We start from the raw sequence: 25796 nt of genomic DNA, 5'->3' as shown, positions 1-25796 counted from the left end.
AGAGGCGGCGCTGCTGGGGTTTGGGGATTGAGGATCAGAAGAGCTGAGATGGACGAGGTGCAGGAGGTGGCTGCCAAACACCGAGCTGGACCACGGGGCGCTGTGTGAGGGTGTCTGAACGGAGATGTGCTGCGGGGAGGCCTCCGTAATTCCCAGCCACACCATGCAGGGGACAACAGCCAGGGCTCGGAAGCAAAACCTGTGGCCACCATGCTCCTTTTTACATGTTCTAACACCTCAGAGGAAAACAAAATCCATTTGCAGCGCCTTTCCTGCAGCCTGTCAGTGAGGCTCCTGACCACTGGTGCTTCCTCTGGCAGGGCTCAAGCCAGCGCCAGCAGCCTCCAGGGCACGCTGCGAGCTGTCACTGCAGGGTGGTCGGTGGGACTGTGCCTGCAGCAAAACCAGGCACAGGGTGCCCCTAGGAGCTTTATTCAAGAGCTTCATGTTCAGCTTTCTGCTTCCTGCAGGGCTAATGTGTGAGGGTGGAGGCTGCCATTTATGAAGCTCTTCATAAGCATTGAAAAATTCTAGAAGATGTCACAGCTTTCTGTGAGGCCTCCTGCAAAAGCCGTCACATCTGTGCCCAGCCCCTGCACCTTTTCCTGCCATTTTCTTCAGCAGCCCCAGGGTGCTGCAGTGGAAGTGCAGGCTGTGACCGGGCTGGGGTTGGCTCTGCAACCCTTCCCGAAACACAAAGAGCTCGGAAGGGCCACCTTGGTGGCTGCTCCTGTCACCACCTTCTTGCTGTGCAGATTTTAACGTGCTCACAGCACGTGCACTCACCCAGACTCATCCCTCTCCGCCTCTCACACATGGGAGGTAGCAAAGGATGGCAGCTCTGCCGCACATCACGGACTAATGAGTAGAGTCGTTAATCATGTAATCAGTCATTTCCCTCCTGCCTCTTCCCTCCTCCTTGTCGTCCCTTTGACCTTTCTATCAGATCGCTCTTCTCCCCATCAGATGGGCTCTGACGGCTGAAATCAGAGGCAGGATTTCAGCAACCCGATCGTGGCTCTGCCCTGGCATTTTGCAGGGTGGTGCTGGTGTGAGGAATATCGGTAACACGGATCCCACTCCAGCTCGAATTTCATTCAGGAGTCTTCAGGCTGCTTCACTGATAGCAGAGAAATGAGTTTTACTGTGACCCAGCGGTGCAGTGCAGCAGATCAGGAAATGGCCGGGTTTGGGGCTTCCTCTGCGGGAACACAGGTTGGGATCTGTGGCATGGAGAAATTCCTTCTGTGGAAGATGTGAGCTCTCAGTTTAACTGTTTGCCATAAGCGTGGGGCTTCTCCCTCCATGTGTGCAGGGAGGACAGCGCAGCCTGCACCATCCGGCAGCCGTGGGGCTCAGAGCTTACACCGCAGGGCACAGTGCATCCCGCGTGGGGTTTGCTGACCCCAGCAAGGACCAGGAAACAGCAGAGAGAGCAATGCAGGCAGCGAAGGCACTTGGAGACAGAGCAGATGCAAATCTGGGCTTGTCTCACAAAGGAAAATGAGTGAGATTTATGTTCTCCTGATTTCGTGCTGTGCTTCAGGCTCCACGCGACAAAGCTCAGCGGGAAGCTGCTGAGCACAAATCCCTGAGGTGAGCTGTGACCAGGGAGGGGACGTGGGGCTCGCTCCCACCTCCGGGCATCACCGCTGCATCCAGGTCAGAGGCGGTTGTGGGAAATGCCCCCAGCCCTTAGGGAAATGCAGCAGGTAAGGTTGGGTCTGCCGGGTGGTCCAGAAGGGTGGCCTGACCCTGAACGAAGGCCCTGCCGTGCCCCGTGTTGTGGTGGGCTGCACCACAGTGAGCTCAGGGATAAAGAGCCAAAGGGTGAAACTCCCTGGGAGTCCATGGGAGATGCTTGTTCAGTGATGTATTTTACAGGGTGTTCAGTGATGTATTTTAACATCAAGGTGGATGTTAGGATTGAATCAGCGTGGTCTGGCAGGTTTTGTGAGGGCTCCCACACCTGAAAATGCACAGTATGAGGAAATAATCCTATAATGCATCCTGGGGAAAAAGCAAAGAATTCTGTGGGTTTGGTTAGAGGTGGTGACAACAAGCCAAGGCTGTTACCCAGTGTGTCAGGGCACGGGGACCCTGCACCGTGACAAGGAAGGGCAGGGAGGACACGCAGCCAACAGCCCATGGGAGCCAACAGCAGCGATCTGGGGGTTGTGGAGCTGTCCTCGGGGTCTGCAGTGGCTCGGAGGCAGGAGCCAAGCACCACGATGATGCTGAGGATGTGGTGAGCAGGGCAGGGCTTTGGTATGAACCAGCACAGGCAGCGGGAACGGTGCTGGGCTCTGCAGGGCTTGTAACAACGAGCTCACCGGTGGCACCCGCGCTGCCCACTTCTAGAGGGGTTTGTTTGTGTGCCCTAAAAACCCTCCTGGAGGTTTTTCATTTATTTATTTGTTTATTTTCTTTCCCTGAATGCCCTGGACTTGCAAAGCTGTTCTTCACGGCGTTAAGAACATCTCCTCTGTGGTGTGTCAGCTGCAAGCAGCGGGCAGAGCAGGGGCAGCGAGCGGGGTGCCCGCAGGGGGAGGCAGCGGGGCGCGGGGGGCGCGGGGGGCTTGAAGGGGTGGGAAAGGGTCGGGAAGCCCCAAAGGGAGGAGGCTGCTCCCGGGGGCTGCCAGAGCAGCTCCCCGGGGTGTGGGGCAGCCCTGAGGGCGAGAGCCGAGGGGCTGGAAGGGCTGCGAGCCGCGTTTTGCAGCCCGAGAGCCACCAGAGGGCAGCAGGTCCTCACGGACCAGGCTGGCCACAACTGCCCCTGCAGCCCCACCGCTGGCACGGCCACACGCAGCCCACCCCGCTCGGGGGGGCTCCCACGGGCACCCTCCTGCTCGCCAGCACCGGCACAAGGGGATGCACTCGAGTCCCATGTCCCTGCCGGACAGGCTGCGGTGATGCCCAGCCCCAAAGTGCCCATGCTGTCCCCGCAGGATGCCACGCCGAGGGATGGAGGCATTGCTCATGCTTCCTTGGCCAGCTCCTGCATGTCACAGCTGGTGCGTGAGCCCCAGACGCACAGGTATTGCTGGCTGATGGGTGGCTCGGCCCTTACGGTGTGTCCTGGGTGGCAGCAGGGGCTGGCACCGTGCTTCCCATGCACATAGCCCCACGCACCCCGAGAGGGTTCCCCGGCCATCGCCCCAGCCAGCAGTGATGGAGCCGGCCAAGCTCTGCACAGCCCCGTCGGCTGCTGCTCTGACCACAGCTCACTGCAAGAGAAATTCCCAGGCAAACACGCCTATTGATTTCCTTTCTTGCTCCTCTTCGATGGATTTGCAAACAAACGAGGTGTTTTTCCGCCAGGTAGCAAACCGGCAGCCGTCTTGGCCATAAATCCCCACCCAAATCCCTAGCTGGTGGCCAGAATGTCCTCTGCCTTGTGTGGGAATGCAGAGCCTAAATTAGTCCCAGCTGATCAGGCTGTGGGTGTCAGCAGGGTTAACCCGGAGGTATCCCCACCTGGGTCTGTTCCTTAAATTCTCTCACAGCGTCAGCTGGAGAGCCTCCTCCTCTTCTTGTTCCAAGCTTTTCTGCTGTTGAAGAGCTACCACATCCTACCCCTGATGTGGCTGCATTCTTGTGGTAAGTGGAGTGATTCCCGGTTTAGGAATGACTCGGGATCTTTTGGAAAAGGCACAGCTTAAAAGGCTGGACCATGAGCAAAACCATTGCCTCCCGGGAGCCCTCAAGACCAAAGAGCCCTCCGGCACCAAAGTTAGGTGCTCTGTTTGGAGGTTGTTACAGCAGGAGTGTTACCACCATTCCCTCATGTCCCAGCACCAGGAGGTGATGCTGTGAGGCTCTCCCCACGTCTCTAAGTGCTGCGTCCCCAGCAGGCACCGTGCTCACTGCAGGTCTCACTGCGGGGTTGTTGAGTCCCGGTGGGGCACGGAGCCGGTGCCTCTGCCCGCCCCGTGCTGCTCATCCTCCTTCCTTACGCAAGGCTGGACGCTGAGCGGAAGGCTGCGATTTTATTTGTCGTGTTGTTGTTTTTTTTTTTTTCTTTCTAAATACATATTTCAGACAAACAAACAAACTAATAACTCCCACAAGTTGCCGTGATGCGTCTAACCACATCCGCGGCGCTGTGCTTCCAAGCAGATGTTGCCAGGACTCACTGAGTCTCCAGCAGCATTATGAAAGCACGTCCAGATGCAAGGGCCGATAAGGAATCCCCCTGTCCCCCCCTCCCGGTGCGCTGCAGCCCCCGTGGCCGAGCCTCGCCATGCTGCCAGGCCCTGCAGAGCTCCCCAGCAGCGCTCACCTGCAAAGCCTTTCCCTGAGAAGGAGGCAGAGGCTTGGAAGGAGCGCTCGGGGAGGTTACCCACGGGGCTTGTGCAACGTGGACCTGAACAATGAAGCTAAATTGACTCGGCCCAGCGTGCAGTGAAGACAACAGGAGTGCTGTTGAGTTCACATGGCGTTGCAGCGTTACGTTGCAGGGTCTGGTTCTGATTCTCCAGTCCAACAGCAGAAACTTCCTTCGGCTTCAGCAGCAGCAGGGCTGGGCCACGCGTACGTAAGTCCCAGCAGAAGCCAGTCAGCTGGCTCTCATTGCTGGTGAGCCCTCGGCAGCACCGAGGTAATAAAAGCCAGAGCAAGGCTCCAGGAGTGTGGGGGCTTCTCCAGCTCCCTGTCAGGTTTGCTTTGGGGAGCGGAGCTGTGTGTGCAGGCAGCAGAGAAAATGCCTCAAACCTCCCTCAAACCCTGTGCCCTGAGGCACAGGGACCCCTCAGCTCTCCCTTGGCCTGAGGGGCAGCGGCAGGTCCAGGAATACACCCATGTATTTGGGGATACACCTCCCAGATCTCACTAACTCCTCCGTGCGTCGCTGCGAGTGACAAGTGGTGTGGCTGGGAAGAGGGCAGCACGCTCTCCACCAAGGAAATCAGCTTTTGAGGGACAAGTGCAGCCCGGAGGCACCTGGGGCTGACGCTTTCATCCCAGAGCACATCGCCCAGGGGCAGCACTTCCACACTGCCTCTCCCCGTCCCCAGAGGAGCTGGCTGGCGAGCAGGTTGTGCTGCTGGCCCTCTCAGATAGGTTTTAATAGCAGGGACGGGGGGATTATTTTGTTAGGACTGTACTTAAGCCCCCAAAGCTCGTTCCACAAAAGCTACCAGGAGCTGCTCTCCAGTGCTGATGGCTTCCAAGTGCTCATCTGGATAAGAGCTGGCAGTGAAGCCCGTCTCCCTCTGCTGAGCCACATCCCATTTCATTTTCCTCATTTGGAGTTGTAGCCAGAGCCTCTGCAGTACGAGGGAACACCGTGAATTAGTTTCCAGCACCCTGAACTGTTCACCTCAGCTGCAGTAACCCCTCCCGGCCCCGGGAACCCAATCTACAAAGCAATTCCTTTCCCCAAAGTGCTTGGAGCTTCAACCGCAATGGAGAGGATTAAATGCAGACACCCGTTACCACCTCACCTATGAAATCCGCCGTGCTGACAAGTCTGCCACCCGTCACCTGGCTCCACGGTCAATCTTCTGTGGCTGAGAAGGTGGCTGCGAAGAGCGGGGAGCTGTGCTGTGCGCGGAGCCTCCCTGAGGAGCCGCTGCTTTTCCACCTCGTTTTATTTGCAGCCCTCTGCTGTGCCCCGTGTGCAGCTCTGTTCGGTGACTGCTGCTCCGAACGGCTGCGCCTGACCTGTGTTTCCCTCAGGAGGAAGGAGGAGCCCTCATCTTTGTGTCTGTCCCTTTGGAGAGCTCTTTCAGCCACCACCTCCAGCACCCTGCCCCTTTCCTGGCAGTGGAGGATAAAGGAGGTGGATGGAGGAGCAGGATGTCCCAGCAGGGTTAGCTGTCCTGCAGGGAGGAACTCATGCTCAAAGGTTTATTTTACTCCTTACTCACCTCAGCTTGCTCCTTCCAAAGCGAGGTGGCAGCTGAGGAGGACCAGGGGAGGCTGCTCTTCCCGCGTATCCATCCCACCCCGCAGTACTTGTTGGTACTCTGAGAGCCCCCGAGGCCACAAGCACCATGCACAAATGCACCGCGTGCCCCGTGCTCTCCGAAGTAGAGGGGACACGGGCAGAGAGGCCCAGAGCAGAGAGCCCAGAAATGCTCCTGAAATGAAGCATCCCCACCCAGCCTGGGCTGCCACCGGCTCAGGAAGGAAGGTTTGATATCCCATTGCCATCGGGAGATGAAGTGATTCGGCTTTTCTGCTGTGTGCTCGTGTTCTCCCTTACCGCGTGACTCCAAAACTTCATCCCGTGGAAGAGGTGACTGCTTGGGCTCTGGTGAATGAGCCTGAACAGTCATTGTCACCTTCTTCTTTCTTCTCTTCCTCTAAGTGCCTTTCAGTGGCTGTGTTACAGCAAGAGTTGGTCTGATCCAGAGGCCAGGAGAGGCTCAAGCTTTGCCTCGTAGCCTCCCTCTCCACGAGCCACCCGGTTGAGCAGTGTCATGGCTTTCCCTTGTGCAGTTGCCTGGAGCCACTCTCCCAGAAGACAATCTTTCCAAGAGCCAGCTCTGAGGCTGTTTTTCCATTTCTGTGTATCCCAGTGCCTCCCAGATACAGAGACACCTCCGCCACCGCCTTGTTTTAATTTATCTTAGCAACTGTCCCCCTAATCCCGCTGGAGGACGGGCTGCCTGGAATTTGCTCGTCTTCCCGTGACGGCTTTGATCCTGCGCACGTAAGTGTTCCCTGACAGCCTGGCAGAAGGGGAAGGGCTGTCCCTAGCCCGAAGGGCTCCGAGAGGAATGAATGAATGCTGTGTTTATTTGGATTTCTAATTGACAAGTGCCTCGCCAGATCAGCTGCATGTCACTGCAAGCCGAGGGCACGGAGACAAAACTCCTTTGCAGCAGCTTCTCGGGATGGGGAAGTTGTTGGTGAAGGCAGCATCCATCCCCCTCTGGTGCCATGAGCCCAGGACACAGGACAAGAAAGGTTTCTCTTCTGTAGGCCATGAAGGTTGGGTCTTCCTTCTTTGGTCAACCCAAGAGGAGAGGTCTGATTAAAGAGTTAAATCAGCAGTGTACAGCACGAAGATGGGACTCCTGCCTTCTCATCTCAGGGTATCTCCAGGTTCAGTCCTTTCCTGGACCTGACTGAGCTTTTGGGCCAAGTCAGAAAAAAAAAGTCAGTCTTTCTGGGTTTCTCGCCCCATGGATTAGAGCACCAGGAAGCTTCACCATGGGTTTCCAAGTCCTGAGTGTTTCCTAAAAGCAGGGTCTCGAGAGCTCGGTGTTGGAAATGCTCCCGTCTGTTCCCCTGTGGTGAGACCGTTCTGTTCTGCCACCGAGCCTCTCTGCCGTGGGACTTCATCCCATGCCAAACCTCCTTGCCTTCGCTCAGTCTCAGTGCCCTGCCTGATGCATCGCCCAAACGAAGGGCACGGGGACCGGGGAGGGCTGGTGCTGGGGTGGGGTGAGGGCACTCGGTCCCTGACGAGTCCCTTTGGAGAGGTTTCTCCTGGCAGGGAAGATGCACTGGGGTGGTTTTGTTTCATTGCAAAGCGCAGAAAGCGAAGGTGCAAATCACAAAAGAGGAATGAGGACACGGTCACTTCTAGAAGTGTTTGGCTGCAAATGCTGCCGCTTTCGACCCGCTCCCCGGCAGCGACCTGCCAGCCCTGGTTTTCTCCTCTCCTCGACCTTTCTGCTTTCCTGCTCCCACCTGGCCCACACCTCCAGCAGCTGCATTTATCCTGGCTGCAACGAAGTTTGGCTTTGGGGGAAAGGATCGTGCCGAGGTTTCCTTCACCCTGCTCATTTTCTCCCCTCTCTCTAAACCAGAAACAACGGAGCTCGGCAACAAGAAGGAACTGAAGTCCATGCCATTCATCACCTACCTCTCGGGGCTGCTGACTGCACAGATGCTGTCTGACGACCACCTCATCTCCGGCGTGGAGATCCGCTGCGAGGAGAAGGGGCGCTGCCCGTCCACCTGCCACCTGTGCCGGCGCCCAGGCAAGGAGCAGCTCAGCCCCACGCCCGTGCTGCTGGAGATCAACCGCGTGGTGCCCCTGTACGCCCTGATCCAGGACAACGACACCAGGGAGGTGAGTGAGCGGGTGGTGGAGCACCCTGGAGCTGCCTCTGTCTCCATGTGGAGGGAATCAGCAGCCCCTCGGGACGGGCCCGCAGCCACAGGAGGTCACTGTTACTCCAGGAGGGACCAGCAAAGCTGGAGGTGACCCTTCCCTGGGGCTGGGCTCCTCTCCTTCCTGTGAAAACTTCAGTGGTAATCATCTGGAGATTTATTGCCCACTTTCTCTGTTCCCTGCAACCCCCCCCCCCAGCCCCCTCTGCAGCCCCCTAACCCCATATCCAGGAATGCCAGACCTGCTTAAAGTCACTTATTAGCACTGAGCCTGCACTTGATTAAGATGCAGGGAGAGAGCCAGCGCGCAGCAGCTGTGGGTGGGACATGGGGCTGCAGGTCTGGAAGCAATCCCAGCAACCTGGAGGTGTGACCACCAAGAATGATTCTTCCCCCTCTCCCAGATCCACGGGCAAAAGAGCTGCCAGGCTTCTCCTGGCACCCGTATGGGGACTGTCCCTTCTTGGGAACCCCTTGATCCCGTTCCTGCTCTTCCATCTGTTAATCTTCCTGGTGCCTCCAGCAGCATCCCTCCAGCAGCAGGATGGCAGTTCCTTTTGTGGGGTGAGAGGTGGGTGAGGTGCGGGGAAGGGGCTGACAGTGACAGCGAGCAGAGACCTGGGGCACCCACACTGACCCTGCTGAGCACCAGCCCAGTGCCCTGGCGGCAATGCCACCCTGCCAGAGCTGCAAAGCACCCTCCTCCTCCCTGAAGGTGCTTTCCTCCTCCTCTTCCTTGTCCTGGGGTTGCCTCCTTGTCCTGGGGAGCCACAGCCTGCCTTTCTCCAGCCTCCTCCTCCTCCTCCTCCCTGGGCTCAGCAGAGGGTTGGTCCCATCGGCTGCAGTTGGAGGACCAACCGCATTGTGCTGTCTGCTGAGATGCTGGGGAGAACAACAACCAAACAGGCAGACAAAGCAGACCCCAAAGAAGCAAACCTCCAGGTGCTGCCTGCACGGGGCAGGGTGCTGGAGCCTTCCTGCTGGTGGTGTGCGATGGGCAAACCTCCCCAGCCTCTCCCAGGGAGGTGGAGCTGGCAGTGGTCAGGTTTTTTGGGGGGAGAGAGAGACCAGCAGGAGGTTATTTGCTCTGAGAAGCCATCCCCTGCATGGTGGGACCCAGCAGGTGTGCCTGCTTCCCCTGCCAACGTGCTGTGAAGCTGCAGATTTCAATCGCTGCCTCGCTCTGTGCATCAGGACGGGTGCTCGAGGGGGCTGTGCTGCCAGCAGGGTCTGGTGCAAGGCCCGCAGGGTGCGATTCCCTTTTCCAGCATCACTTCAGAGTCTGGGGGTGGTCCCAGGCACTGGCAGCGTGGCATTTGCCTGTGGCATAAACAAGCTTTGCAGATGGCTGGGGTGAGCACTTGGACGCTGCAGTTCGGAGCACGGGAGGGTCCCTTTGTGCAGGGGGGGGGACATCGGGGTGGCAGGCTGGGGACACGACCACACCAGACTGACCATGTCCCTCCCCTCCCAGTGCAGCATCCGCAGCTCGCAGCTCTCCTGCCTGCTGTCCTGCTGTTTGTTCCTCACTTCTGTGGATAATAACTGGTAGAGCAGAGGCTGACCCCATAGGAACTGCAGTCAGATCCCAATTCCCTCATAGAAGTCAAAAAAAAAAAACAAAGAAGGGGGGGGGACACAACCATAAAATTCAGATCTTTCTCTTTGCATGCATGTACACATCGACTGTTACATGTTATTGGAAAGGTCGTTAGGAAGGAAAGGTCGTTAGCAGCACGGATGCTCAGATCCATGAGGTTCTGCTGAAGTTTTCTATGATAAGCCTGGCCGCAGAGATAAGGCAAGCTGCAGGTAAAGAAACGTTGCCCATGGTTTGCAGGAGGTGTGTCTGTTCAGCCACCTCAGCAAAGGGAGTTACACACTGGTTAAAATTTACAGCTACCTCGTGCACGGGGCCTTGTGCTGGGTTTCTGATGACCTTGCCAGACTTTAAGTGCTGGGATTTAAGTTTCCAGGCTGAGTGTCTGCCTTGGGCTGATTTGTGATTTTTTTTTAATTATTATTATTATTTTTTGTATGCATGCATGTTTGATTTCAGCTAAAACTGAGCATTTCCAAGAGAAAGATTAGGTGACAATATATTGCCTTGCCCACGTGAACTAGGTTGGAAAGCTTATTTCCATGTAGCTGGGGATGGCTGTTTTTGCCTTGCTTTGAAGCAAGGACATGAAATTTAGAAGGGCTCCAGGAGTCAGGTTCTGCCTCGTGCTGCCCTGGGAACGCTCCTCCGAAGCCATTTGTGCTGTAAGCATCAGGGAACCCTTAGCTGTGGCTGCTCGGGGGGAGTTTTGGTTTACGGCTGCAGTTCAAAGCCTCTGGTCAGCCCCTGGCAGTGTAAACGGTTCCCTCTGTGGCTTAACAGCGTTGTTGGAGGGCTTGCATGGTCACTGATACCTGGGGACTGCGCTGGTGCTAGGGCAGGGACATCCCAGGCTGCTGCTGCCATCCCAGGACATGCAGCAATTTCAGGCTTTGTCCAAGAAAACATTCGTGAAAGGCGATCTCAGCTGCCCCAGGAGCTCAAAGCTTTTGGGGAGGGAGGCAAGAAGAGGCCAAAGAAACGTGTTCAGAAGTCCAGGTACCTTTTGGAGAGTGTTGTTGGATGGCTTTTCTGTAGCCATCACAACTGCTTATGCCCTGTAGCAGTGCAGGCACCAGAGTGGTTAAAGCAAAGATCCCTCCATGATGTGTCCAGGTGAAACTGGAGGAGATTCTTCATTGTGGGATTGTGGAAGAAACCTGCACCCGTGTCTGTGGCTGGGCAGACCCAACAGCAACCAGCCTCTGCCCATTTTGTGCCTTTCTGCTGAAAGAAGTGCCCAGGAGAGAAGAGAGACCTGGTGACTCTGTGTGGTTTCCCTCTAGTGAAGGTCCCAAAGCCAAAGGAGAGGAGAGCTGCATGTCACCCCAGCCAGGGAGCCAGTCCTGGTGGCCTTCCTCCTCCTCGCTGCTCCACTGAGATAATCCTGCCCAGCTTCACCCCACGGGACGGGCAAAACGCTTCTCTCCGAGGCAGCTCTTGAGTCCTGGCACAGAGAAACCCATGTCCAGCAGCACGGTGAGCAGGGGGAGGTGGAGAGCACTGCAGGTTTCCCTTTCTCCTTTCCTGTAGTGGTGAATCCCCTGTGCAGCCTCCAGTCCAACCTGAGCCGGGAGAGGAAGGCGGCGCAGCCCGCAGTACCATCACTCTCGCCTTTTTGCTCCTCTGACTTCTCAGCCCCGTGCAGCTGTGGGATTGACGAAGAGCCCAGCTCACCTCGATAATCACCGAGAGGCACTGAGAGGAGACAGCGGGCTCCCCGGGATGAGCAGGGACACCCAAATCCCCATCCCTCCCACCCCGACACGGCCCCGGGACCTGGGGGAGGCAGGGGCAGGCGCCTTCAGCAGCGAGCTCTGTCTGCTTTGTGCGCTGTTCTCCCTCCTCCCTTTCCCCCCAGCACAAACACACACACACAAACCCCACGGCTCGTGCGGAGCAGCTGCAGAAGCACTTAGAGGGTGGCGGGCAGGAGAGATTTATCCTGCTCCTGCTGGGGAAATGCACTCAAGCCCCGTTGCTTGTATTTAAGGAGACAAATGGACATTGAGCTTGGATTTTAGAAGACCCCTAGGACCTTCGTTTAATTTGAAAATTGAGTAATTTCAGCATTCGTCTGCAGCCACAAACCCCTCGCAGCGCACCCAACCCAGCCCGCAGTGTGGAGGGAGCGTGGGGCTGGCCGGGATTTGTCTCCACCGGGCTTGACAGGTGCCCAGCACGTGGCTAGGACCCCTCCAGGGCTCTCCGTGTGGCCAGGAGCTGCTTCGCCACCTGTACATGCTTGCACCAGCGGTGTGCGTGTGCTGGAGCAGAGGGACAGGCGGTGGTGACATGGTGGCAGTGGTTTTGGAGAGCGGTGCTGCTTTTCCTCCCTGGTTCCTGCTGATCTCCGCACCCTTCCCAGGCGCACGCTTTGCCCTGACGGCTGCATTTCAGCACAAGTGCAAAGTGCAGATGGCTCTGGCATCTCCTGTTGGTGGGATTTGGTCAGATCTCAGGGTCAAGGTTGGCTCGTACTTGCTGTTCATATGATGATGTGGGACGGAGCCTTACCCTGGCTGCATGCTTGGAGCACCGCTGTGCCTTTACCCCAGCCCTGAATTACCCGGAGGGACACTGAGAGCCCATAACAGGGTGAAACACCCCTCAGACATCCATCACCACTCACTGGTCGGGGTGAGGGGGAGCCCACCCTGATCTGTGCAGACAAGACTCACACTGGGGCTCTCCAGCACCTGGGCAGGGAGCTTTCTGTGTGTCCCCCTTGGGGACGTGGCCCACGAAGGGCAGAGCAGGGGGAAAGGAGCCCAGGCTCAGCGCCGCACGCAGAGCGTCGTCCCTCCCTGTGTCTTTTCCGGAGCAGCCTCCAAAGGCGCAGGGAGCTGGTGCCAGTGATTTCTTTTTCCACTGCCAAAACCTGAAAGGGAGCCAGGGCGAGCGGGGACAATGTTTGTATTGTCGAGGTGAGATTTATTTATTTATTTTTTGGTTGTTGTTGTTGTTTTGGTCTGGGCTTTTGGGTTTGGTTTTGCTTTATTTGAATATCTGTTAATTGGCCGTCCTCCTCCTCGTGCCAAAGCCCGGCACTTGTGCATCCCGACGCAGCTCCAGCCCACATCCGACTCGCGTTAGGCGGGGGAAGAATGGAGGCATTGTAACCACCCCGGGGGGAGCTTCGGAGCCGAGGTGTGAACGGGGGCGCTCCCTGCCCTGCGAAGGCTCTCCTTTTCCCCCGCTGCCAGCTTTTACGGTGTCCTCTGCTGCTCCCTCGCTTCCCATCGCTGCCAGAAGCCAGGATGCTGCCCACCCTGGGTCCCTTCCAGCACCCTGACCTTTCCGGCAGACCGCTGCAGAGCCTTCCCGGGATGAAGTGCTGCTGATGCTGCTCCCCCAGGCCCGGCGGCCGGAGGCAGGCAGGGTGTGAGCAGCAGCAGATGAGATCACCTGCCAGCAGCAGCGGGGAAACTTCATCCTCCTTCGCCGCGAACCTGGAGCAGACTTTCAGACGCGAACTGCGTGATCCTGGAAAGAGTCTCTGGCCTGGGAAATCCTTCATTTTTCCTCCTCCTTTCTGTTTGTTTTCCTCCTCCCAGAGATGTCTAGACGACTAAGGAGCAGCGTTTATCTCCTGTGAGCCTCACTGTAAGGGCACGGAAAGCTTTTCTTCCAGCCACCCTGTCGTGGTGATAGCATCCCGGCCAGGCTGTAAAATGCCTGCTTGATCCTGCATCCCCTGCTCTCCTTTCCCTTGATGAACAGGCAGCACTGCCGGTATCTACGGGCTGCACAGAGCGTGGCAGCGCTGGGGAGCTGCACTCATCGGTGGCCTCAAAGAAAAACTCCTGAAGGAAGTAATCAGGAAAGCAGTGCACAAACCACAGTGTGCCAAAGCACCAGCTTCTGCTTCACCTAGGGTACCTGCAGCACGTCTGCCTCCAGCCTGCTGCTTGTTTGCGTGTTGTTTGTTTGTTTTTTTTCCATCATCTGCCTGAATTTCCTTTTTAATTCTAGCAGAAACTGAGGTGTGCCCACCAACCACAAAGAAACGTAGACATAAAGCATCACTTGGGCCAGATTTTCACATCCCTACCAGCCATGGAGAAGATCAGATCTGCGAGGGGAGATCAGCACCCAGCTCACACCCTTCCCAGTGCCCCATCTGGAAACAACGGGCTCCGTGCTGCGTGCTGCATCCTGCAAATGCTGACCTGCAGTGTTCCTCGTGTCCTATAATTTTTCTCTCCGGGGATGTCAACAGCAAGCCCGCGGTCAGAAATAACTTGCTGCTTCTCCCTCCTCCAGCTAGGTCTAACAGAGGACAAAGAGGAAATGTTCTTCTCTGCTCGTTGCAGAGCGTCTGAGCTATAAAACGGGGCCAAATGGCCTCCCCCTGAGCACAAATAACAACAGGAGATAGATCCATATGCAATCGAGTGTAGGATGAATGTGCCTAGCTGATCATTCATTTCCTAATATTTTTTTTTATGAATAGGCTTAACTTATGGTAAGATGGGACTTTATGGTCCTGTAAGTCTTGCTCATGTCAAAACAAATGAACTAGCCATCCTATGGGGGAGCTATCAATCCGATATATGTGTGCGCATGGGTGTGGGGAGTCAGACCTATTATACCTTTAAGAGCAAATTAGATGCTGTTCCTATGATTCATAATGCTATATATCTAATGGCATGACTCGTCATCTAGAAAATAAACGTTTTGAGCCAGTTTCTCATCTCATAAATTTCCCCTCTGGCACTGAAGGACATAAACTAAATGGGCTGACTCACAGGCAAACAATACAATTTGGATACTTTTAAATGAAAGACAAAATTGCCTTAGGGCACGGAGGGGCGTTGAGATGCAGCTGGCAGAGCAGGGACAGCGCGGCCAGGGGGCAGAGCTGGTCCCGGGGAGCCCTTGCAGAGCCTGGTGGCTTTGCACAGCTCCCTGCCTTGGTGTGGCCACCACGGCCAGGCATCTGCTGAGGAGCTGGAGGTGCCGGAGATGGGCTCGTAACTGTGCCTGCTGCCTCCTGGTGTGGAGGGGAGGCTGCAGGCTGCTGAGCGAGGTGGCAGGAGGGCAGGAGATGCCCCCAGGGGATGCTCTCGGTGTCTGCTTGTTCTGCGACCAGCGCCTTCCCTGCATCCCTTGTCTCTTGGTCATCCTCTGCCACCGGGCTCCTGGACAAGGCTATGGGGAGTTCATGGAAAGAAGCATGGGCTTGGTCTGGACACTTGGCTTCAGGGCTGGGAGGATTACAGACAGAGATCCCAAAGCTCCCTGGGACCCTTCTTTTGTACCTGGAGTTTCTGTGGGGCCAGCGAGCACCCCCAAGGGGCAGGCAGGAGACCCTACAGAGGGCACAGAGCCTCCCAATGCAGCGGTGAGCAAGAGCTCCATGCACAAGGAGCTCCTTTCTGCACAATCTTATTTCCCCCTCAGTTTGCTCCTGCCACTTCCCCACCCTTGCAGGCAGGAAAACCCTGCAAACACCTGGCTGGGCATCCTGCTGGGCACTGGGGGAGGCTGGGCACCAGCGTGTGCCGTCCGGCCGCTCCTCCGTCAGCGAGGGTCGGGAAATGGGAGGCTGCAGCCCGCAATTGGAGGCCGCATCGATTTGCTAACCTTGTTTGCGTGAGGGCTGACACAAGGCAGATGACGGCTGGGTACCTGCAGGATCTAATTACAACGTGGGTAAGGCTGGGCAGGCGCAGCGGAGGGGATTGCTCATCCAGCATTGCACTTAGCATGGAAAAAAAAAAAAAAAACACAACAAAAAGTACACCCAGAAAGGAAGGATTGACTCTTGGGTTTGGCAAAAGGGCAGGGATGGGGCGGGTGGGATTTCTTCCCCAGGCTGAGGGTTGTGCAGGGGGTTCGTGGCCAGGGAGGGAGCGTGCTGAGCGGCAGGGTTGGGGTGACAGCAGAGCGGTGCCACCGGTGTGACAGCGCAGAGAGTGCCAGCGTGCTGCTGTGACCGGGCAGGGGGACAGGGATCTGCAGGCAGCGAGCTTGTGGGGACAGGAGGAGGCACAGCACATCTGTGTGGGTGATGGGGACGGGGCAGGGCAGAGGGAGCAGGCAGAGGCACGGGGGACACGTGGGGTGGGACACGTTCCCTTGGACATCCCCACAGGGACCCTCCTGACACCCCCCTTACGGCCCCTGGAGAGGGTCGAGGCTCTGGGCTTGGCACAGGAGCTGTCCCTGCGCCTGTCCTTCAGACCCTTATTCGCAGAGCATCCGCTGCCCGGTCTCTTTGTCATCCTGGATTTTTTTCAGACGACCTAGTTATTTGTCACCACCGCCTGCTGTGTGTGCAGAGCGCACCAGCTCACTGAGGCAGCACGGCCGCTGCCTCCTGCCTGCAGCCATCCAGCGAAGGGGCTTCGGTGCCTTCTGCAGCCCCCGAGGGAGCCCAGGGGCCGCTCCTGTGGCCCTCCTTCTGTTTCTGTCCTGCACAGACCCTGCAGTCTCTGCGGGCACGCACCCACACCCATCTAGCCGGGTGCCAGATAGGTTCCTTTCTGCCCTCCACGCGTCCCGTTGCTTTGTGATGCCCTTTCCAGCCCAGTGCTTTAATTACTTCCTAAAGAACGAAATAAAATAACATCACATTTTCTCTCTCTCGGTGTTTTTTCCCCCTTCTGGAACAGTGCCGCTCCGTAAATGTCTGGGAGCAGAGGTATGGCAGAGGCAGGCGCCGCGCTGAAGGTGCCGGTGTGTTTGGGGAAAGCGGCACGACCCCAAACAATAGCAGCCCTGACGTCAGGCTCTATTTATACCTCCTCCTTTCATAAACGTCCCCGGGACGGCGCTTTTCCTACAGTTCTCTGCTAAATGCCACATCGCCCGGAGCTGTCCCTGTCCCCCCAAAGGGCACGCTTTATCTGCAGGGTGCGACCCGGCAGCACGGGCGGTATCGCCGGGGCCAGGCATCCGCAGGCTCCCGCAGCGCTGCCGGGCACGAAGGAGGGTCTGGGAAGGCAGCCCGGCCCCGAAATGTGCGTGCCAAAAGGTTAAAGGCATCACAGAGAGGTTTGTTTGAGCGGGTGGTGGGGTGGGTTTTCTAGCGGAGTCGGTTTTAGCTCTGGCTGGGTTTGTGTGCGGGGAGAGGTGCCGGCTTCGATGCCCATGGGACAGGCAAAAGGGAGCGGGAGAAGCCACCGTAAAACCACTCAGTCTGAGCTGAGCAGCCTCTGGGGTGAGGGGTGCCCCGTCCTGGACCACGGGGACCCCAACCCAAGCTGGAGGCTCCGTGGGGTCAGGCTGGGGAGCTCAGCATGAGAGGCTCAGCCCCGGATGGCAGCGGGTGGGCGCTGCTTTGGGGTCAGCTTGCACTGCGGGGAGCTCCTGGGCAGGCTGAGGGCAGGCTGCAGAGGGGAGGCTTCCAGCTGGAGAGCACCCACAGGTACCTGCTGGGGTTGTTTTTTTCTGATACTGCATTTTTTTCTGGTGAATATTCTTTATGGGAGTGAATAAACCATCGGTTTGCTCGCAGGAGGCAGCGTGTGTAAACCTGAGAGGGATGGAAGTGGTGCGTGTTGTGGGGTCACTGCATGGAGTCAGAAACACCTGGGAGATGGACATGTGGAAAAGTTTGATTGCAACAGCACTGGAGGGTCCCCTAGAGGTGATGTCCTGTGTCACCAAGGGGCTCCTGTTTGTGTTTGGGGCAGCTCGGTGCACCACAAGAGCCCTCCGTGCATTGTGCCGACACTTCCCATCCCCACCCCACAGCAGCACAGAGGGGGAGCCCCAACCCCAATCGCTGTTATGAGGGAGCTGAAGCCCAGGGAGGTGAAATGCCTCACCCAGGGCCATGCAGAGAGGCAGTGGCAGGGCAGGGAGGACCCTAACCCCCCCCAGCATTTCCCAAAACCCTCCCTGTGCACACAGCCGAGCTGCTGGCCGCCTTTCCCCGCATCCTCAGTGCGCACGTTCACGCTTTGTGCTCTCCCGGCAGGCTTTCAAGGGCGCCCTGATGAGCTCCTACTGGTGCTCGGGGAAAGGCGACGTGATAGAAGACTGGTGCAGGTGCGACCTCAACGCCTTCGACGAGAACGGACTGCCGAACTGCAGCCCCCTCCCGCAGCCCATGTACGTATCCCCGTATCCCCACCCCGGTCCCATGGGATGTGGCTCAGCCCCCGGGCACCTCCTGCCCTGCATCACTGAGCCCAGGGCTGCGGGCCAGGGCGCCTCGCTGCCTGAGTGATGCCTTTAGGATATCCTGGCTCTGGCTGTGGCCCCTGGAAGGTTTCCTTCCAGATTTTCATCACCCGATTAGCAGGGCTCGGAGAACGGGATTTCAAATGCTGAAAGAAATGGAATTACAGCGCGATCCATTGCGGCTTGTCAGAGCGAGAGCAAATAAGGAGCAAAGTGATGGGGAATTAGCTGAGAAAGCAGGAAGACTGGCTCCAGCGAGCCACGAGGAGCAGAACACCTTAGCGAGCCAACATCCTCAGAGGGGAGTCTTTTCCCACCCCGAGTTCAACAAACACGCTCATGTGCTGGAGCCAGGCGCTCCGTAGCCCCGCGTTGTGTTGTGTTGTGTTGCAGCACCTCTGTGCTAGCACGGCCAGCAGCCTAAAGCTGCTCTGCCTGCCCCTATGCCCCACTCTGGTCCCCACAGCACTCTGTGTGCAGCTGCCCTGGTTTTCCTTTTGCTCACGCCCATCAGAGGCTTGCTCGTTTGCAGCTGGGTAAGCTCGCAGCCACACCTGCCCCTTCTTTGCTCGCTCCCCGTGCAGCCCGGGCCCTCCCTTCGTGTAGGCTCAGCCCCACTGGGCTACGTGGAGGTTAAGCTGGGTCCTCCCCTGTTTTCTTGCTCCTGGGCAGCTGGCTCTTAGCTCCCCGTGGAGCTGCTGAGCTCTAGCAGCTCTCCCAAGCGATGAGCCCTCCTGCAGACAGGACATTTGGGGTTGTACGAAGCTCTTGTAGGAGCTGGGAGGTAAGAACACCAACCCCAACAGGCTGCACCCAGCTGCCAGCTTCTCTTTTGCCCATATACCTGCTCTCCCTTCACCTCCCTGTTCCCATGGTCTGTGTGTGTGTCCCTGTGTGTGAGGGTGAGAATTTGGGGTTTGTGCTGCTGGGAGAGGGGATCCCCTGGGAGGGGAGCTGATGTGCTCTTTGGTTTCCTCCTGCCCAGCCTGCGGCTGTCCCCAAATGTGGAGCCCTCCAGCACCGTGGTGTCTCTGGAGTGGCTGGACGTGCAGCCTGCCATCGGGACCAAGGTGTCCGACTACGTCCTGCACCACAAGAAGGTGGACGAGTACACGGACACCGACCTCTACACAGGTGGGTGGCGCCGCGGCGGGACGGCTCCGTGCGCTCCGGAGGGCGCACAGCGGTGTGCCTGGTGCTGAGCCCTGATGGGGTCTTCCTCGGAGCTGCTGCTTGTGTGCAGAAAGGTGCAAAGAGCAGAGGTGTTAGGTGTGCTGTTGGAAGCTCCAGGAGAGGTTTCTGAAGGCTTCTTTAGAGATGGGTATAGGAGGGGAAGGGGAAAAGCAAAAATAGAGCGTGGCAGAAGGAAGTGATTTGCTTTTTCTGGATAGGGGAGCTGTGAGCTGGAGTTGTTGGTTGAAACGACTTGAATTGACTGTTTGGTGCATCAGCCTGAAGTGCTTCGGGGTGCAGGGGGAAGGTCAGCACGCAGCAGCCAAGGGCTGCACAGGATTGCGTGCTGGTGGTTAGAAGGACACGTCGAGTTACCTTGCGCAGCCAGCAAGGCAATCCGAAGCCTGCGATGTGTAGAGGGATCACTTAAGCAGCACATAACTTCTCCAGGGGAACCTGAACCTTCCCTGGGCTGAAGCTCGGTTTTCAGCTCAGGCGTGGGCTGAGCGCTCTGTGCCCTGCGAAGGCTTTGTCAGCAATTCAAGCCGTGCTCCAGGAGCTGCTGGGCAAGGTGCAGGATGTGAAGGATGGAGCTGGATTTGAGCGAATCAATGATTTATTTCGGAAAACATCACTGGAGGCCTTGCGTGATGCTACTGCTGCGTGGAAAACCAGGCAAAACCTCCTGCTGCTTTCTGCTCAAGGACTTTGGGTTTAGCTCATTAAAGAGGTTGGTAGGAGATGCCAGAGGCAGCCTGGTGCTGGCTGAAGCTGGAGCTGCCTTCTGCAAAAAAAAAAAAACAGGTGCAGGCAGTACCACAGCTCCCCTGCCTCTGGCTGGGGGGGCTGCGGGAGGAGGTTTCCACCTGCAGCTGGAGCGTGGCCAGGCTGCCTGCAAGGACACAGCTCAATGTGGGCACGGGGCTGGTGCTGCTGTGGCTGCTTTTACCGTCAGGTGCAAGCTTCTGTTCCATAAGATTTGGACTTTTCCTGCTGGGAAGAGCTGGAGACCCCCACAAGGAGCTCTGCTTCCTTGCTCCCACATCAGTCCCACCCTGCAGAAACTTCCTCCTGCAGCTTTTTGCCAGGGTCGTGCCTCCACTTTCTTTATTCCTTGGTGTACAAAAGGTGAAGCGTGGAAGAAGGCTTGCTCGGTGTCTTGGAGGGGCACACTCCAGTAACGGGGAGGGAAAACAAGCCACTGAAGCACCGTGTTTGGGATGGGGATTCCAGATTGCTCACACCTCGGTCAGGTGAGGCCAGACCGGGGAAATGTGGGGTTGCTGCTTTGAAGTGGCTGGAGCTCTGCCTGGCAGCCAGAGTAGGAAAGGCAGATTATTATTATTATTATTTTCTTTTTATGACCGCCATGTGTTAGGCGATTGAATTCGTTGTGAGGAGCTGCCCTCCCCTCTACCTGCTCTGGGGGACTGTTCAGGACAGAATGACCCCATTACCAATTAAAGAGAAAAGCCGATCCTAAGCCTCTCCTCTTTCTCTGCGCTGTTTATAACCAAACAACATTCCTTCCTTCATTCCTTTCTTACCCTCCAGGCCCCTCTCACCAGATGACTTGACTCTTGCAAGTACCTTGCGTAGGTCTGCAGAGCTGCGACAGCTCTCGGGGGCTTTCCTTGGTGCCGTGCTGCTTCACCCTGACCCAAAACCCAGCCGTGGGGATCTCCTCCTCACCACCACCCACCCAACGCTGCAGCACAGCTCCATCCTGTCCAAGCAGCGTGCACAAAAAAAAGAAAATGAAGTCAACCCTAGAAGGGGGTTGCAGGAAGGGAGATCTGGAGGGTTTTATGGATATTGTCAGGTCTTCCTTCCCCACCAGTCCTGGGGCTGCTGGCAGGTAGGAGCACGGTGCTCCCGGTGCTGGAGGTGCTCTCTGGGCAGTGCTGGGAGGATCTTGCCAGGTGTAAAGGATCTTGAGAACGCTGCTCTTCATCCCTTGGATCTCCTGAGTTCAAGCATGTAGTGTTTTTTTTTTATGGTTGTGTTTTTTTATTGCAGTTGTAGCCGCCTCTTACTGTGCTCCCTGGCACTGGCTGTGCTCTTCAGCCCCATGGCAGGCTTCCCTTCTGGCTGGTACCTGGCTCCTGCCTTCTGTGCCCACTGCAAAAAGCTTCCAGGCTCCCATACTTGCAAAACTCCTCAGCCTCCCCCTTGCTTTGTAACTGGAGGCTGAAACCTTTCCCTTGAGCCACAAAATATCTGCTCCTCTTCTTCTTGGAGCTGATTCAGGAGCGAGGCCGGGGGCTGGTGGAACGCGCACCCCCTGCTCCTGGGATGGGGCAGAAGCAGCTGGGAGCTGGTGTGGGTCAGCTGCCCCCTGGCTGGACGTGGCTCTTAAAAAGGCTTCTTACTGGTGCTTGGAAGCGCACGGCCCTTGGACCATCTGATGCTAATAGGAGCAGTTCCCGAGGTGAACTGGTGTGCGAAACAAACCACGCTTTCAACACCACCGCGCGCGGAGAGAGCGTCTCTGCTCGGGAGCCAGCGGAGAAGACAGAGAGCAATTACATCCCAAACTGTTTATTAAAACTTGTGGAAATTACTCATAACTCCATGTGTGCGACGGCTTTGTAGTTGAGTGATGCTCTTTGTTTGAACATGAGGCTCTCGCAGAGGGCGCAGGCGCGCGTGTGTGTGCGCGGCCGGCCCGCCAGCGCATTATGTCATGGACGAAGCAGGCGCTGCACTTGAGAGAGGGAGAGAGAGAAATGTGTTTTACAGGGTGAGGTACAAACTGAAATGGCTGTGAACATCTGGAACTGATATTAGGCTTGGAAAATGTTTTCTGTCACTCCAACACTCCTCTGGAGGAAGGTTTCTGAAGTTAAGAAGCTCCAAAGGGGATGAGGGGGAGGGATGAGGGGATAACGTGACCACCGTGCAAAGTGCTTTTTATTTCTCTGGCCTGGTTGCTGTAGCCAGGCCATGTCCCTGCCCCTATCAGACGAGGGACCTGGGGTATCACAAGGGCTCGTTGTGGTGGCTTTACATCAAAGATCCCCAGTAAGAGCTGAGCCCTGCCATGGGAAACGTTCCTGCGCGTGGGGCGCTGCATCCTCCAGCCAGGGTGGGGTCGGAGGACAGAAGGCCGCTTGTTTTTGGGCTGGGAGGCTGGGTCCTGCTGCTGTGTTCTTCTCACCGTGCCTTAATCCCCTCTGCCGAGAACCTCACAGGTGGAGGTGGCAGTTGGTGAAGGCTGGGTGGTGTTGGCCACGGTTCCTCCTCCTCCTCACCTCTGTTCCATGCACATCTCCCCAGGCCTCTGTTTTGGCACGTGCACCAGGTGCCAGGACAGATGGAGCTGCTCCATGCCGTGGTGGGTGGGAGGCACTGATGCACCCAGCGAGGGGCTTCAGGGGGCAGGAGGGGACCGGCTGGGCTCTGTGGCTCGGGTTGCAGTGATGCAGAGGCTCCTCGATGGTTGTTAGGGTTAGGTGCAAGGGGGTGGTGCTGTGACATTGCTGATCCCACCTCCTGCTCACCGTGGTGGGGTGGCTGTTCAGCCTGGGGGCAAAAAGAGCAGTGTTAGCCAGGGGTTTGGAAATTAGAGGGGGGAAAAAAGTGCTTTAAATGCATTCATAGTACGTGTACAGGGGGACTGGGGGAGGACGGGGCAGTGGCTGTGGGCTTTGGCTGGGTGATGGGTTGGGGTCTGTGAGCAGGGTTTGTGCCACCCTCGGGTTGGTGGCTGTGTTGCTGTGATGTTCTGTGATCTCCTCTGTCTCTTTCTACGTGTTCCTCTACCCAGTGAGGTTTTACAGAGGCTCCCCACTGCGAGCTTCCTCCTGCAGTGCCCAGGCAGTGCTGCTGTTTCTCTGGATGCCCCCAGAGCAGCCTGTGCCAGCATCCTCTGCTCCCAGTGCTGCCTTCAGCACCCATCCTGCAGCCCCTCCACAATGCTCCAGGGTGGAAACTGTGGGGCTGCTTCTAGAAAAAGCACCGAGGGTGCTCTCTCCATCTCACATTTCCCCCTTTCCCTCTGAACACAAGCTGCCCTCCTCCATCAGCAGGAGCAGGCTGCCCTGTGAGCAGTCCCTGGGCGTCACAGAGGAGCCTGGGGAGGTGCCCACCACGGCACCTTATGAGCTGCTGAGGCAGGAAGGGGTTCTCCCACATTTGGTGGAGGATGGGGACCCCCAAGACACAGATAAATGACTTGTTTGAGGTCGTGGGAGCTGGGCAGTGAATTACTCAGCACTAAACCCTCAGCACTGAGGGGTCACGTTCCTTGGGCATGGAGCTGTCCTCTCCTGCGTGTGTTCCAGCAGCCGAGTGGGTAGAACGGGGAAAACGCAGAGCCATGAAGTGCCCTAGCCCAGTGTCTTCAGTTCTGTCAGGGCTCTTAAGCTGTGATTAATTGTGCTCTTAGTCATATGGCCTGAATTTCTGGGTAGACCTGTGTGGGGCCAGGAGTTGGCCTTGATGATCCTTACGGGTCCAACTTGGGATATTCTGTGATAGCTTCTGTCCTGCCAGCGGTGCCACTTCTGCAGCTTGCTGTGTGCCAGCAGCTGGGGATGCTGTGGGACGTTAGCACAGGGGATGCCTCTCGTGTGCTTTTACACAGCAGTGCTGCTGTTGGCTGTGAGCTGCCACGTCCCAGAAGGATGACTCCCAACAGAGCCCTCCAAGAAAGGAGGGGAACAGCAGCACAGGCTGCCGAGTGTGCTTCTTGGAGGTCGTGTAGACCTTGGAGCAGGAGAAGGCAGCCTTGGGCTGTTCAGGGTGCACAGGGGCTGTCTTACACCAGCACAGCCTGGCCGCGTGCAGCAGGGATGTGACAGGGAGGAGAGCCCCTGGGTGAGCTGCAGAGCACCAGGGGGACGGGCTGGGTGGGATAACTTGCAGGAGGAGAGGGGATGGCTCTATAAACCCGTGTGTCACCACTGCAGGCTCCTCCAGCGCGCTGCTGTTCTGCAGGGGACTCTTTGAATCCGCATCTCCTATAAAAGAAAGTGAAATAGGTCAAACCAGCAGGTTTGTGCTTTGTACACTTGCAAGTTTTGCTCCGAATAGAGGCTGGGGTGTCTTATTTATAACTGTTTGCTGGGCTCTCACAGCATCCTTCTGACGTGGCTGGGGCCGTGCAGAGCCGGCTGCGGAACGCTTCCACACCCCCCTTGTGTGCAAGCTGTGCTGCTAGGCGTGTGAAAAGCAGCCACAGACTAGAAGAAGGGGAGAAAAAATGATTTGGCCAGAACAAGCACTGTGCCTGTCAGGAAGGAGTCGGTGTGCTCTCCTTAAACCAAGTTACCTCCTTAAAATAATCTGGAGAGCCCTATTTCCAAGCGGGCTGGGCACCGCGGAGGTGACATTGTGCTTCAAAAGCCGTAGGAGTTTGAGGTCAGGGGCTATGTGAACATCCAGAGTCTTAATGCCAACAAAGCATGGAGTGTATCAGGGCTGGAGTCTTTAAACCAGTTGCTGTTAGAGATGTTAATGATCTTGTGTGGGTGACACTGACTGTCACTGTGAAGTCCTTCAGAGGTAAAACGCTCCATACTGATGGAGGTGCCACATTTGTAGATGGCTTTTTTGCTTCTAAGTAGGCCCAGGGGATACCAGCTCTGGGACTGGTGGATCAGAGCTGTAGCTTGGAAAAAAAAAAAAGCCACAATGTCTGTTGGTTTCAGGAGAGCACATCTTCTGCAGCCTTCTCAGGGGCATCGGTGCATTTGGCTTGTGTTCGGAAGGGTCTTTGAGCAAAAGCGGAGAAGACCTGATGGTGGCCAGGAGCTGGTGATCCACCACTGATCTCCTCCTCTGTCCATACCTGCTGCCTCCTCGAGGACCTCTGTGGGTTCAGGCAGGGGGTGTTTGGCTGATGGTAACGGCCCCGAGGTGAGGACTGGGGGACTGGCTCCCTCGGGTGCCAGGGGTGGAAATGCAGCAGCCGGGGCTCCTGCTGCCGCCTCCTCTGTAACCAGCACACGGGTGAAGCTGTTTTGAACGCCCAGAGGACCTTACTCGAGCACTGAATCCACTTCACTTGTTAACAACAGGAAAGTTGATTCAAAAAGAAGCCTTTGAAGAGAAGGTCAAGTTTTTGGAAGCTGCTTCCTGGGCTGTGTTGTGTAATAACACCAAGCAAGTGCTTAATTTTGGCCATTACGCTCGCTGTGAAGCACTGACTTCTCTCCCACTGGGACAGCTGTAGTTATTTTCCACCTACCAGTGTCATTTCTGTATCCTGGAAAGCAGAAGGGAGGTGGAGGGCTCTCAGCCCTCAATTAGAGTTGAGTCAGTTGCTGAAGCATTTCATTAATTCACATTTCCATAGGGTTGTTCCAGGCTTCTATTTTTATCTGCCCAGACACCTTTTGGACAGAGCCGGGCACTATCTTCATTTTCTCCCAAATCCCTTCGTAGGTGGGGAGCTGGGGCTGGCCCCAGAGGACGGAGCAGCCTGGATGGTGCCGAGGGCTCGGAGCTTGCCAAGGGCTCTGCGCCCGGAGCCACCTCTGCCTCGTGGCACCGGGCAGCTGGAGATGCTCCCTTCTAGCAGAGAGGGCTCTGAACTTCTTAAATGGCAGTTAACGAGGCCAGGCATGGGTATTTCATTTTATTTTATTTTTTTTTAAGGTCTGTAATTTTATCCCCTAGGATAAAGTTTCTCCTGATCTGGAAAAGTCAAGGCCACAAATCCGCCTTGTCAGAAAGCATCAGGAGAGAAGGCAGCTAACGCGGCTGGACTGCTCGTGGCGTGCGAGCGCGTCAGCGCAGCCTGTACGTGGGAGCCTTCATTGATTAGAAAAGCCTGTCTAGTCAATAAGTTGTGACTGGGATTTGGAGGGAA

General features: G+C 56.8%; 1 protein-coding gene across 16 annotated transcripts in view; it reads left to right on the top strand.

The window, feature by feature from the left end:
* ASTN2 (astrotactin 2) overlaps positions 1-25796 on the top strand; it is a 324948-nt gene that overhangs the window by 220130 nt on the left and 79022 nt on the right. For 14 of the 16 annotated variants that reach the window (XR_011089090.1, XM_068656627.1, XM_068656614.1 and 11 more), the window contains 3 exons: positions 7764-8029; positions 17601-17734; positions 18792-18940. Coding sequence is in view for 15 of the 16 variants with exons in the window: in XM_068656627.1 (XP_068512728.1) it covers positions 7764-8029; positions 17601-17734; positions 18792-18940 (549 nt within the window). In the remaining variant the exon portion in view is untranslated. Of the gene's footprint in view, positions 1-3507; positions 3601-7763; positions 8030-17600; positions 17735-18791; positions 18941-20533; positions 21780-25796 lie in introns of those variants that run through there. The other 2 variants (XM_068656625.1, XM_068656629.1) reach the window with 2 other exon arrangements.

The sequence above is a fragment of the Anas acuta genome, chromosome 20 (genome assembly GCF_963932015.1).
Source record: "Anas acuta chromosome 20, bAnaAcu1.1, whole genome shotgun sequence".
Taxonomy (NCBI): domain Eukaryota; kingdom Metazoa; phylum Chordata; class Aves; order Anseriformes; family Anatidae; genus Anas; species Anas acuta.
This window is presented reverse-complemented; position numbering and strand designations above follow the sequence as displayed.